The 15,015-nt window shown below is 36.8% G+C and overlaps 1 protein-coding gene across 2 annotated transcripts in view; it reads left to right on the top strand.

Moving 5' to 3' along the window:
• Positions 1-15,015, top strand: part of TPD52L1 (TPD52 like 1) — a 51,948-nt gene that overhangs the window by 25,935 nt on the left and 10,998 nt on the right. For both annotated transcript variants that reach the window (XM_031611108.2, XM_090135833.1), the window contains exon 4: positions 10,552-10,653. In XM_031611108.2, the coding sequence (XP_031466968.2) occupies positions 10,552-10,653 (102 nt within the window). The remainder of the gene's footprint in view (positions 1-10,551; positions 10,654-15,015) is intronic.

Raw genomic sequence — 15,015 nt, 5'->3', positions numbered from 1 at the left:
AGAATTGATATTTTTTCACAAAAATAAAGAGACTTTAGGAGCCTTTATCAATATGGTATCTGCTACTCTTTAAAATGAGCTTCAGAAACAAAAAGCCATTCAGTGCTCCAAGCCACCAGTGTTTGGAACTGAGCAGCAAGGAGTCCGTTTGTACCCTTGAACGTCCTGTTGTCTGTAGTCCAACTGTGATATTATTCTGCCCGATACTCACTGTACAAATCATGGTAATTCAACATTCTTAAAAACAGATGTGTTATGTAATATAGTGGTGATTTGTTTTTGCTAGTCCAAAATAGCAATGAAATAGCATTACTCACTGATATTCTCTGATTTAATAAGGATGGAAAGGCTTGCTTTAAAAAATAAAAGTCCAAAATACTTATATTCCTCTATTTTAAACTTCTAAATCCCAAATTAGTTATTTTTAATTTAAAAAAAAATATATATCATGTTTTAAAGAGGCTACTTTTGCTTTCATGAATCTTACTGGTTTTTGTAACCACTTTTTCTTGGGGAAAATTGTCCCCATTTAAGAAAAAATTTTTTTTTCGAACCCACAAAGCACAGTTATGCACTAAAATTTTGGTCATTTAAAACTTAATAATCTTTTAAACTCTCCAGCTGGGGGTACATTTTTTAGGACTAAAGTGCAATTAGAGACTCAGCACCCAACTCAAAGAATGAATGCCAGTTGGAATGACTGTATATAAACTTCATATCCTAACTTTTTTTAAACTATTTACATTTGAAAAGGTTGTCCAGGTAGGTTAGGAGTTAGCCTAAGCATGCTTGACATGTGGTGCTCAGGGACATGATTTAGTGGGAGGGTTGTCAGAGTTAGGGTAGGTTAGGTTGTGGTTGGACTCGACGATCTTTAAGGTTTTTTCCAATGTGAGCAATTCTATGATTCTATTCTATGTATGTGTCAGAAATTATTACTAAAGGATTCTGATGTGATTAAAAAGGAAAAAAAGATCATGATCACAATGAAGAAAGCCAGAGCTGAAGGTCAAGTTGGCTAATGTTCTCCACTGAAGATTATGACAGGCTCAGCATAGAAGTCTGCATAAGGTCTATTCCTGTCTTATTAATTTATGCTACAAATTGTGCAAAAGCATTTCTGTCTCTTGTAAGACACTATATTTATGGCTGTAATGTACAGCTCTTTCTGTATCAAACTAGTTTGTGTTTTTTTTTGTTTTTTTTTTTTTATCAGCTTTGTTTTTCTGTAAAGAAAAGCTGTAATGTTGTTTGCCTTCTATGAAATACACGTTGGAAGTCATCCACTTACGATAACCAGAATCATAATGCATTTATTACACTCTTCATTCATTTCTGTTGCTGTTTTGCATTATGCTTATTTTTAGTACAATCTTTGTATTAGGAAAAGGAGGATCTTCTACTATAGAGGATATCAGTAACTAAAGAGCAAGTGTTTGTTTCAAGCTTAGTTTCATTTCATCAGCTGGAATGATTCCCCATCACCACTTTTTTAAAGATCAGTGTTACAGTGAATAGAGGTGGGTGGGTATCATGTTAGCTTCTAGCAATGCAGGGTTTTATTTATATTTTAAACGTATCTAATTCATTTATTTGAATTCCAGAAGCAAGTTAATGTTGGCAAGTTTTGAGGTTATTTATTTATCTTAAGAAATCATTAAAAATGTCTTCAAAGAGGTATTTATAGAGACCACAACTGAGCTTTTCTTATAAGTGTTCTGCTACAAAGGAAAAGTTTTATGTAACCTGAATACAGTGTGTTTACTTATCTAAATTTTTTTGATTGGTGATGATTCAATAAAGTTTCCACAGTGGTTTCTATTCTTCTGCACTTAAAATTTTCCCTGTGTAGTGCATAGAGGTAAAATGATTGCTCCAGCGAGTATTTTACCTAGTTTTATGCAGAATCACAGAATAGTCGAAGTTGGAAGTGATGTCTGGAGTTTATCCAGTCCAGCTGCCCAGTGCAAAGTGAGTTAGACTGGTGTTCTAAGGACTATTTCCAGTCTGGTTATGAGTCCAAGGTTGGAGTCTACAATATTCAGTCACCTTTTCTGTGAAAAACCTTTTTCTTACATTTGAATATTTCTTGTATCTTGTTCACTCCCTTACAGTTTTTCATATACACAAATTAAATCCCCTTGAGTCTTGTCTTCTCCAGGCTAAACAGACCCAACTCTCTAACATCTCCTCATTGGAGTAATACTCCATTGCCTTAATCATCTTGATGACCCTTCACTGAACTTTCACCAGTATGTCCACGTCCTCTTCATGTAAGAGGAGCCTAGAGCAAGACTGCACTTCGCTGCACTGATGGTCTGGCTTTAACTGGTGGCGAGCAGAGGAAAGGGATTACCTCCACCAATCTACTAGTCAGTATTCCCTTTGGTGAACATGATTAGGTTCCTCTTGCCCCATCCCAGGGAGGTTGTGGAGTCTCCTTCTCTGGAGATATTCAAGACCCGCCTGGATGCCTACCTGTGCGACCTGGTGTAGGGATCCTGCTTTGGCAGGGGGGTTGGACTCGATGATCTCTGGAGGTCCCTTCCAACCCCTACAATTCTGTGATTCTTTGATTTTTCTAGTCAAGGTCAAAAGTAATAGTATTCTTTAATGCAGTTACAAAATTGCCTTGCATAATATATGGACAAGATTACAAATATTAATTTATATTTCTCATCTCTCTCATAGAGATAGCTAAAAACACCTTCACCTTTAGCAATCATATGCATTGTAACCATGCCCAACTTTGTCCTTCAGCCTTTAAGCTGTTGTACTTCTCACAGAAGAAAACAATGGGATGTTATAGCGTTGTACTCTAAGGAGATAGATAAATCAGGGCTAGTGAGTTTCTTAGCAGCAGCTGTATCTGTGAAACAATCACCAATAACCTCACTCAAGCTAACATTTCCCATAAACTCCTTCTCATTCTTGCTTGAAATATTGGCACCTCTTAGAAAGCATAGGTCTTTTCTTTTTTAAGTGGATAACCTTCCAGCCCATAAAAGAGAATGTGAAATAACCACGGGCATTGCTTCTAGGGAGTTGATTTTGGTTGGTTTTGCTACTAAAAGCACCAAAACTAGTACCCCAGACATTCAGACCACTGTAGGGAGCTGCTTGTTTGTGTCCAATAAATCATTGCAATATCTAAAAATTGAAAGAAAACCTATTCTCTTTTCAAGAGCTGTAGCAATGAAATGTCTCAAAGCCCGTATACTTAGTAATTTGAAGCACTAGGACTGCTTTGAGGTGATGGAAAGTGGAAGCATCTAGGGTAGGAATCTCACAAAACCGTGTTTCCAAACAGGCTTTTCATCTTTTGCTCTCACAGACAAAATAGTCACTTCTAGAAGCTGAAAATTGTGTGAATTAAGTAACCAGAATCAAGAGAGCTGTAAGTGCTCACTCCAATATGTTTCCGTGTTTTCAAGACAGCGCCTGAGGCACTCTCAAACACAGGCAGATTTTTGTAGCTCACTTAGGAAGGCTTCAGTATTGCTCTGCTCCTATATGTAACATCTGCCTGAGATTTAGGAAAGAAGCATTCAAATGGACTTGGCTTTTTCCTCCAGAAACAGAATAAGAATCACATCTTTGACTACTCACTGAGAGCTATACGTAACAGCTTAGTTCTGCTGATAGGAAACCTGAGGATAATAGTATGGGTTTCCACAAATACTATGAACTCATGTTTTGTAATTTAAATTTCTACCAGGTGATAGAAAATAGAAAGCAATAGTTGTTCTGCATGTATTTTGAGCTTCAAATCTACAGTACTCAGAGCCTCCTTTAGTATAACCTTAAATACATAGCAATGTGTTCCAGAGGCTTAGAATTTTGTCAGAAAATTGGCTATGATTTCTGGACAACCAGAGGCCTACTGTGACTTTTATGAACTTAGTATTACATGTTCCCACACACATGCTTGTTACAAGTGGTAGTAATAGAAATGTGGGTGTTTCTGTTCATTGTAATGTGTAATCACCTTTTGTCATTTTCTTCTCTAAATTTGAAAGTACATGTACTGGTTGTATAAGTGAAGAAGCAGGCATGTTGACTTTAGCAAGTACATTACCTGAGTGTGGGTGTGAGCTCTATAAAAGTAAAAGAAGCCTCTCATTTCCAGTAATTTTTGGTGTCCTTTGGGTCAGGTCAGGCAGTGTTCCCACCTTCTTCAAGGACTTGGTTTTGTTAGCTTTTTTGAGCAACTTTTCAGCATGTATCTCTGGCCTTGAATGTGGAAAGATGGCCTAATGGAAAATAAGATTGGAGAAAGGACTTGAAGAAGTTAACATAGTCTATTTTCATTGCCCCTTTCCTGAAAAATGTACATTCATTTGTTTACACCAGAAGCTTCAGCTAATGGAAATTCCACAGGGACTTTGTGTGATCTATTCCAGATCTCTGAATATACTGTTTTTTGAAGAGAAATTCACAGTAATTATGGTTTTACTCCAGAAAATATGTGAAACATATTCATTATAGATACCCGTAAATTGTATATCGTAGTATAAGGAGGGGTGGCCTAAATGTGAGCTGGAATTTCAGAAATGACTGGGATTTAAAATATCCAGGAGAGATTCAGTGAAAATGGAGACAGGGAAAAATAAGAGAAGGGAAAGAAAAAGTAAGGAAGAACTGAATGGAAAAGAGAAAACAGACGTGGTAAGAAAATGAAAGTGAAGAGAAAAAAGAAAAAAAAAAAGAAGGGAAGAGGAGGGACAGGAAGGGGAAAGAAAGAAGGGAAGAAGAAGAGAGAAAGGAAAGAGAAGAAAGGAAAAGGGAGGCAGGGATATGTTGAATCTGTATAGTTTATTTTCATCTAGTTTATAGTACAGAGCCCACAGACAGTGTTATTGGCACAGTTTAAGGTGTGATGTATTCTGAAGTTTTGTCCTGGATTGTCTTAAGCTTGTCTATGTTTGAGCTAATGTATTATATCTTTTCTACCCTGATCATAACTGTATCACAGCTGCTTGTTTCTCTTTCATTCTATGCTACACTGTACAAGTCATACCTTCACACAGTTGTATCTCCAGTGTTTTCCATGACTTTGAAGACTACAATGCAGGACAGTACAGAATATTCGTCATTGTTGCCTGACACCTTTCTTGATTCCTGACTTTCCCCTGCCTGCTGAACACAGCAGTTTGCATGCTGTACACAGATTTCTGGCTGGAAGCTGGTTGCACACAGCCTAAAGAGGTTCTGTTCCCTTACTCTCTCTCTGGGACAGGAGTTACCTGGGGCATCTGTTATTGTGTCTGAAGTTGGAATGAATTTCGGGTGAGCATTTAAACCAAACAGTTCAGAGTTCATTTGTAGGCAGGATGGGAATATGAATGCTCTTAGAGAATACGTACAGATAATATGTGCTTTTAAGTACATATTATCTATCACTCTTTTTTTTTTTTTTTTTTTTTTTTAGCATTAGTGTAGTTTATTTAATATTCTCTGTTTTTCAACAACAAAATAGTTTTCTATTTGAGAGTTTCTCAGAGATCTCCAGATGCTTTACACCTATTCCAGAAAATGTCATTCTTAATCTGACTAATAGTATGAAAAGAAAGAAGTGGCAAACTCCATAGGATGTGGCTTGCGCCACCAGGCTCTGCTCTACATGATTTTTGTTGTTAATTGTTTGCATTTTCTTGCATCTTATGTAAGCTCTGTCACAGAAGTTGGTTTCTCAAATTGATTGCAAGCAAGCATTGATGAAGAGGAACAATGCTGAATGAAGATGTACTGATTAGCAGCATGTGTTGTCATATTTTATGGAAGCTGATTTTAAAATCTTTCTTATTCACTAGTAGGTCAAATATGCAGATGGCCATGTGAAATATGAATTTTGTGTTTGTAGCCTTCTTCTGTCAGGAGCTCATATACTGTGCCTATGAAGGCTAGTTAGATTTAACTCTGCTGTATGAAGGGCAGTTCTGCATGGAGTTGAGATGAGATCAAATACCATGCAGTATGATTATCTCATCTTATTTTGCAGATGATGTTGGTCATTTAAACATCTAGTTCCCTGACCTCTTTATATGTCTGCTGCTTGACGGTGTTTTATATGAAACACCATTTCATAAGACATAATGCGAGAATGAAATAATAATCTTCTTTACTGTAGTTGGCTGTAAAAATCAGCTAGTGAGACATTTTTGTCATATGGTAGTCTGACCTAAATGCCTTATATGAAGGTAAAAATGCATTCAAAATATGGTATAAACCTCTCTGTCAGCAGAGTATGTTACAATACTGGAGATGTAAGCTGCTTTTACATGTTTTAGGAAGCATGTATCAGCAGAATAAAACTGTGCCATATCAACATATTTTATGATAACTTCTAATAATATCAGTTTTGTTGACAATTTCTTTTTTTGTAAAGGATATTCCTTATTTTAAAATCCAAATTGTAATCATAAATTTATGGATACAATTCTCAGGTAAAAGTAATCTGAAAAAATGTTAATTTGTAATGTCACAATGAGCTTGATTCACAGTTTTACAGTTTGGATAAAGTATCTGTTTAATCTTTTTGTCTACAAAATACAGTGTAAGTATTTACTAGTGTGTGCTGAGTGAGAAGCATGAAATCCAACCTTTGTTATTCACTACAAGTAATTGTTGTGTGCTATGGAGAATGTTTAAGTGTCACACAAACAGTGAAGGCATTCCTGCTGTAACTGAATAAATCAAGAGACTCCTGTATCCAGTTAGTCTGTTTCTGCTTCTGCTGATGCTACAGGACATGTGGCATAATGCTTTTAGAATCATAGCCGTGATGCTGATGTGTGGCTGTAGGAAAGCAATGCATTATGTAAAAAAGTGAACATTGTTGGCTCCTATTATTGGTGTTGCATCCAATTGAGAAGGTTCCCAGAGATCAGAAAGAATATGCTGGAGGCCATCTGTACTAAAATAGTAACAATGGCAAGGTATCAAATGAATGGCGTAAATAAAATGTAACTATAAAAAAATGTCTGAACCAAAATACTCCTCTGAATATAAATAAAGAGCATAATTAATTACAGTAAGGAAGTGTGCTCTGTGGAAAAGTCATTTATTTATGAAGAAGACATGGTGATACGAATGGTGCACATCACCATTATGGCAAGGATGGGGGAGATTGATTTTTAAGGTAATCATTGGTGATGAAAGCTGTTGTTTCTTGTCTCTGCTGCCAGGCATTCCATGTTTCACAGCATTTTTACCTTTGTTGCTTTTTTGTTCCTTAAAGCTCCTTCAGCATTACTAGAGAGAATGGGGGAGTTCACGTCAAAGGTCATTTTTGCCAGTTGATGCTGAAAAAAGACCAGTTGCATAACAGTCTTAGCTGGATTTATGCTGTTGTGTAACATCAGAAGTATTAGGAGCATAAATACAGTCTCCATGTCTTTCTTACTAGTAGAAATATTGAGGAAGACTTTTTATTTAAAGGATTTACAGAAAAACATACATTATTAGTTGAAATGCCATAATCAGTGTCATTGCAACCAGTTCCCAAAAGGTGTTTTTTGATGAAGTTAATGTTCTGGTCACAACAGTGTTAATGTTTTGGTCGCAGCAACCCCAGGCAACCCTACAGACTTGGGGAGGAGTGGCTGGAAAGCTGCCTGATAGAAAGGGAGCTTGGTGTACTGATGGACAGTCAGCTGAATATAAGCCAGCAGTGTGACCAGGTGGCCAAGAAGGCCAATGGCATCCTGACTTGTATCAGGAATGGTGTGGTAAGAAGGACTGGGGAAGTAATCCCGCCCTGTACTCATTATCCACCTCAAATACTGTATTGTTTTGGGCACCTCAATACAGAAAGGACATTGAGGTACTGAAGCAGGTCCAAAGAAGGGCAACAAGGCTTGTGAAGCGCTTGGAGAATATGCCATATGAGGAATGACTGAAGGAACTGGGGCTGTTTAGTCTGGGGAAAAAGAGGCTGAGGTGAGACATTATTGCTCTCTTCCAATACCTGAAAGGTGCTTACAGTGAGAGTGGGCTGGTCTCTTCTCACTGGTGACAGGTGACAGGGTGAGGGGAAATGGCCTTAAGTTGCTCCAGGGTAAGTTTAGACTGGATATCAGGAATAACTTCTTTACAGAAAGGGTTGTTAAGCACTGGAATAGGTTCCCCAGGGAGGTGGTTGAGTCACCATCCCTGAATGTGTTTAAAAACCATTTAGATGTGGTGCTCAGGGACATGATTTAGCAGAGGGTTGTTAGAGTTAGGGTAGTTTGGTTACGTTGCAGTTGGACTTGATGATCTATAAGGTCTTTTCCAACCTAAGCAATGCTATATTTCAGAAATGTTTAAGGGACTCTCCTGTTTCATAGTTGAAATTATGCCTCTCTCCTGGATAGAAGCATTAGGGACTATTCTCTCAATAGGTTTATGTAGTATGAGGAACCTGCAGTGCAAAGGCAAGACGTGGAGATACTGTCCAATATAAACATGTCCATGCATAAAATATACTGTGAAGTGTATTGTTCAAAAAATATCTCAGAATGAGTTCTGCAAAGTACTTTACTTCTTACTGTCAATTTGTGCTTTAATAGTATTTGTTCCTAGATACATTTTTACATTATTATCAACTTCATTGAATATATACATAGAATTTTGTAGACAACACTTATCAAGAAGGTACATGCTCATAGTTTAAATGAGGCATCATAAACATGTATTTTAGTGACTCTGTATTCTATGAGGTGAAAATATGTCCACTTAGAATGACAGAGGTTAAATTAGTTGAGCTGCAGAATGAGGCCTTGGTGAAATAAGAGCACTGCAATTTTGTGTCCAATTGGAAACAGCAGGGCTGCAGGGAAAGGAAACCCAACCAAAATGATCTCTTTCATTTTCTTTGTATTCTACCCCTGAAAAATAATAATAATAAAAACTAATAATAAAATAAAAATAATAATAATAAAAAAAAAAAAGCAAACAAAAAAACAGTGTAACCAGCACTCCTTCCCTTACTGTTGCAATGTTTTAGCCTTTGTTACCATTCTGATTCAGTGCTTGAGTTTAATTCAAGTTATCTAACAAACTGTAGATCTCTTTGAGATCTGGTATCTCAGTCTAAGATCCTTTCTTTAAGCTGTTTTTCTATTCATTGGAAACCTTCACAGAATGACACGTTTCACTTGGCAGTTTAAGAATTTGTTAGGCAGTCTTTAAGATATTTTACTGTTTAGGGACATAAAATCAAAGTATTTGTACTGGGGAAAATTATTTTTGACAGAATATGGTCTGAAAGAATATCACATTGCTCAGTATCTTCCTTCTGACCTGCAGTTTTTACAGCATAGTCCTCAGCAAAGACTTTCAGCAGAAGATGCTACCAAGGCTAAAAAAAAAAAAAAAAAGTGATGTGCAGTATTGCAAATGGTGCTCTTCTCTTACTTTTCCTGTCTCCACAAGGACATATAGCTTTCATATGTCTAAAAGTTAGAAGAAAGCACTCTGATTTCTTAGGCAGGGGATTTTTGCATTAATCTCTGGTGTACTTTGGTACATATTTGCGATCTTATAAAACTTGTTCAAAGAGAAGTATGACTGATGGAATTGTACTTCTGAATTTTTCATGATCATTTCTGCAGTTCTTCTCTGCCAAGGCGCGCCACGGGATACAAAGTGTAATTTTCTGATGTGCTCTGCTTTTGTTACTAGGTCAGTATTTCCAATTATGAGCTTGTCTGCGTCACTGGGAATTTCAGATAATTTCCTTAGAAGGAAACCTCTGACGAGCTTAAAGTTAGTTTATTCAGTAAAAAAAGCATCTATACAGAAAAACTTATTGATTACTCTGAGGATGTGAATTAACCATTCCAAAGGTCTTTGTAGAGCAGAGCATATATCCTAAATCAGTAAATGAAGAAGATTCTGTGTTTGAATGTATATGCTATACATGAATTGAGTGACTTCAGAAAGGAATCAACGCTATTTAGATATGCATTCACTGTCTGGATTTTTTCATCTTTCTTTCTCTTATCAAACCTTCTTCCTTTTCTCTGAAAAATTAAAAAGCACAAAAATTATAACATAAAGGAACAGATGAGATCTATTTTGTCTAATCTGAAATATCAGTAAATAATTTTGAAGTCTAATATCTAATTTATATATGTGTGTTTCTAATCTGTATATACATGAAAGAGCAGAGTTCTATGTTTCCTGATTCTTCTGTGACAGAAAGTTGGTGTTTGCTAAAAGAATTCTTATTTGATGTGAATTTACAGAAACTATATAAAGCAGGTATTCAATAGATCACAGCATTCTGCTTTTAAATAGCTTTTGCTTACTCTCTTGGAAGACATTAAATGCAATGGGGAAAGGAAGAGCGCTTTGCCCGTATTAGGATTAAACTGCATTTACAAAGCTATGCAGAAGTGGGCACCTTTGTGATTTGTTTTGTGCAAGTTACTGTGTTTCCTAGCCTTTCGGTGGATGAGACTTTAAAATGTAGAAGGATGGAAAGAGGGAATTAATTGCAGAGCATTTGAGTCTCTCTTTTTAAAATATGTATTATTATTTTTGCTCTTTGTTTTTTGTTTCCAGGTACAAGAAGACACATGAGACCCTGAGCCATGCAGGACAAAAAGCAACAGCAGCTATCAGCAATGTAGGAACTGCTATCAGCAAGAAGTTCGGAGATATGAGGTACAGGAGCTGCTGTTTCACTGTCCTTACTTTGAGGAGAAACACCATAAAAGCCTATCAGCTTTTCTTTCTGGTCTACATTAGTGTTCTTATGTTTCAAGTAGTTGGAGTATTTTACAACTTTTTCATTGTTTTGAACCAAAAAGAAGGGATAATAATGAATGAAGGTAACATTTTTACTTGAGTCCTGTTTTTATCAATAAACAAACAAATAATCCTTTTGGAACAACTTAGCAACTGAAGGAAATGTACAATAAAATGGAACAAAATATTGCAGTAAGATCTCTATTAACCCAGTTTTACTCATACATACATTATGGACACAAAGATCATCTGAGAAAAACAAGCGTACTGTAGATATGTTTGTGGAAAGATAAAGAAATATTTCAGGCTATTTTTTATCATCTCTTTCAGGATGTACAAAGGATGTAACAAAAGTAGCACCACATCCTGAAGATGGATTTTTATTATTTAGCAAATTCTTACTGCCTTGTTCTTTTTTCCTTTTTTTTTTTTTCTTTTTTTGTTTGATCCATTTCATCATAGGAGACAGATAAACTGTGATGGAGATAATGGAGATTGAGAGGAAGAATTACCATTTAAGTACTTAAATATCAGTGTTCATATATTGTTGTATCTTTGAAAGTATTAAACCTAAGGTTCCTCAAAATGAGAGCACAAAAGAAGAAATTGTAAACTGTAAATCAACACTTAAGTTCTCAGTTTGGCAGCAGGATTATAGAATTTCTTCTTGGGTGTTTGTTGGAGTTGATTTATTTTTTTGTGATGAAATAAATGGACTTGAATATTAGAATTAGGGTCTCATTTGTTAGAGATACTAGTGTACGCTTACTTTCTTGTCATTTTCATTGCATTAGTTCATTTTACAGTACTTCAAATATTTTTGGGGGTTTTAATGCAATTTTCTTTTCCCCACTCATTTCTTCATCTGAATCTTCTGAAATCTTTAGAGTCATGTCTATCTTTTATATACAGCCAAACAAAACCTCTATGAAAGCACTACCGCTTTTCTAGATGCAAGTTGAAAAAAAAAAAAGAAAATCTTCATCACAATATTATCTGCCTTACAATGTTTGTTTCCACATTTAAGTTGAAAATGGAAATCTAGTCAGTGGTTTGCAACTAGCTTATGAACATAAGCTACGAGCTGTTTGACTTCATATGCTTTAAACATCTCTTAGTATATATGCCTTGTCTTCCTTTTCATACCTTCTGGGTCTTCTGTATGAGAAATATTGAATATAGTCCTAATGTTGTCTTTGTGTTACTCACAATTTCCTGGGGTTTTATGATATTTTTTCCAGCCTCAGGCTTAGTTCCATGTAGTTTTCAACATTTTTTTTTTCTACCACTATTTATTCTTACTGCCTTTCCTTCTGTCATAGTTGTATTGTGTATATTTGGGAAATTTGTGACGAGGAGTTTGTGCTCCATGTGGCACACAAATATTCTGTTTCATCCTGTGTTCTTTCCTCACACTTACTTATGTAACAGAGACAAAGCCAGTGCTTGGTGAACAGTGCTCCTGCTTCTGTGCTTTGGATCCTTACAGCAGGGATCAGAATTGATGTGCACACTGGTTCCTGAAGGTAGAGGGAAGGATGACCAACAATTCAGTACTTATTAGGTCCTGTTACTGTGCTTTGTGTAGGGTGCGAAATTTCTGCAAATTCAGAAATGTCTTCACTGTAATAGAGCATGTTTTAATATTGTCCTTAATTACTGACTGCTATCAAATTAGTTTCTCCTCCCTGTCAATACCACTCCATGGTGATTGTGCTTCTGACTAACACTTGGAAAGCAGATGGGTGGTATTTATCTCATTAGCCCTTTAGCCAAGAGGCTGAGTCCATAAGCATTTGAATTAATCAGTAAGCTTTGTTCTAGTAGCTTTCTGTGATAAAAAGCATTACCTCAAAAGTGATTGGGAAATTTTTAGGAAAATATGAACTTACCTTATTTTTTTTTTTTTTGGAGGCATGCTGTTTTTGTTTTCCAGGCACATAACACAAAGAAGCAAGCACCAGAGCTGGTGTCCCCTAGTTACATGAAGCATAGCATGAATTGGACATGCTACATTTGCTAAATACCCTAAATTTGGAATAACTATCTGCTTACTCCAGCAATGAAGCTGAGATACATTTCTGTGAGGGGTTGCAATGTAAACCTTACCACTTAAATGGCTTGGTTTAAAAATATTTTCTCCTACTCCAGTGCTAGCCATGGTTGGAGGAATAAGCTGTAAGAAGGCATGTATTCATTGTTTCACTGTTTGCTTTTTCTTTTCTTTTCTTTCTTTTTTTTTTTTTTGCTAATCCAAATCATTTTATTTCAGCGATCAAGCACATGCATTACCTTTTCCCCTTTCTGTAATGCTGATTTAAACACACATTGGATTCTGGCTTAATTCTGTTGCTTAGGCATTAAGGCTGATGCTCACCAGTGGCATCCAGATGCAAATCCCGGTTCTGCTTTCATTCAGCATGGACACTTGAAACTGCTTTATAAAATCTAGATAATCATTGTAATTCCCCATATGTTCTAGAGTCTGGTGTTTTTGTTCTTAACCCCATCTGTGGCAATGGTGATTTTGAATGGTCTTATAGTCAGCCTGTTGCCACCAGATTTTCTTACCACTTCACCTCCATCTCGTATTATTTCTGTTAATGTTTTCTGACATGGAGGAGGAAGGCAGTGGAGAAGAAGGGAGTTCCAGGTCTCTTATAGAGCAGTAGTGTGCTTCAGAGAGATCTGGGCCCAGACACTTGGGCATTTCAGTCTCTTGCCATGTTGAGCAGAGACGTGACATGGGGCTGAGGAGCTCTACTACCTGCATAGTGGCAATGTTTGGATCTTTTCCTGTAATACTATTGGACTGCTCTGCAGCTGTCTGTGTGGATCTCAGTTTCAGCTCTGCTCATGGCTTTTATAGAAATTGTCATACCAAGTGGGAGGATTTGTTTGTTTTGTTTGTTTGTTTTTTTATTTTAAAAGAAGAACAACAAGATGACACAGCAGTAAGGAAACTGCATACATTTTGATATTGTATGTACACCATGCACTACGTACATTGCTATACAAGAAAATCTATTTGACAATCAAACTAACAAAGGCATGCATGAAGATTAGGATAGCAGCAGTTATACTGCTTATACATTCTTCGTTCAGCTGTCTTGTACGTTTCTCTTTAATTACATGATCATGTGGAGCCCTTTCAAATTCAGTTCCTTCAGAGCCCACTCTGAAGATGAATGAGGGTAGTGTGATAGCTTATTCCAGAAGCTGAAAGACACACGTGGAAGAGTGCAGGCAGGGAGAGGTTTGTGGAATGATGAAGGCAGATGATTTTCCCTTCAGAGAGATGAGTGGATGCTAAGGGAAAGCATTAATCTGTTACTTTTTAAGCATCTAGATGATGGCATAATGACAATATCAAAAATGGGTTTGTCAAGACAATTGCCTTAAACTGGCACCACCACCTGTCATAGAGGAAGAGTTAGGGGCAGGGTTTGTGAGGGAACCTGAATTATATAAGGCTCTGCCTACTCTTTTCACAGTTCTCTAAATGAGCTAGAGAAGTATAGTTTAGGTGTTACTGCTTTAACAGGAAGAGGGCATAGGGAGTTGACAATTACATTCAAGGAATAGGAGTCAATAGTTCATCGTGACACAGGATTTAGCAGGCTTCTGTCCTGAGTCTGTTACACTTCAGCAATTCCACTGCTGACTTAGATGATGGCATCATGCATACACATAAACCACCTAGCTGACTGCAGTGAAAGGAAATGCAGGCTCTTTAGACAGCAAGGTTAGAATTCCATATTAGATGTTAAAATAAAATCTGATGAAAGGAGGAATAAAGTGCACTAACAGATGAAAAAAATCAAATGCAGAGGTGGTGAGTACAGAGCAGCCAGCTGATCAGCTCTGCAGTTAAGGTAAGAACTTGGTATGTGTTGGGCTAGTGGCTTGCAAATGCAGCATGAGTCCATGCTGTCATGCTACTTCTGCTAATGAAAGTTTAATTCCAGCATTTCCTGAAGAGTGCTGTATATCCAAGGTTTGGGAGGGAGTTGCGCTGATCAGCTCAGATAGGGCTTCAGCTGAGGTATTTGTGTCAGTGCAGGGTGTACAAGTGAACTGGAATAAACGTGGAAGAGAATCAGAACAATTATCAATGCTTCAGTGGGGCTGAATGACGAAAATAGAAAAGATGAGAGATGCAGATAAATCCATGTATTTTTGAGAAGTGCAAGTATACAAGATAATGAGCCCTGTAAACATCAGTGAAGAAATCCTTGCTTTCCTTCAGAATGAGGTGTGAATAGTGTGCAGAAAATA

Source organism: Phasianus colchicus, chromosome 2 (assembly GCF_987193195.1).
Source record: "Phasianus colchicus chromosome 2, bPhaCol1.hap1.1, whole genome shotgun sequence".
NCBI lineage: Eukaryota > Metazoa > Chordata > Aves > Galliformes > Phasianidae > Phasianus > Phasianus colchicus.
The sequence above is the reverse complement of the archived record's forward strand: the minus strand, read 5'-3'. Positions and strand labels throughout refer to the sequence as shown.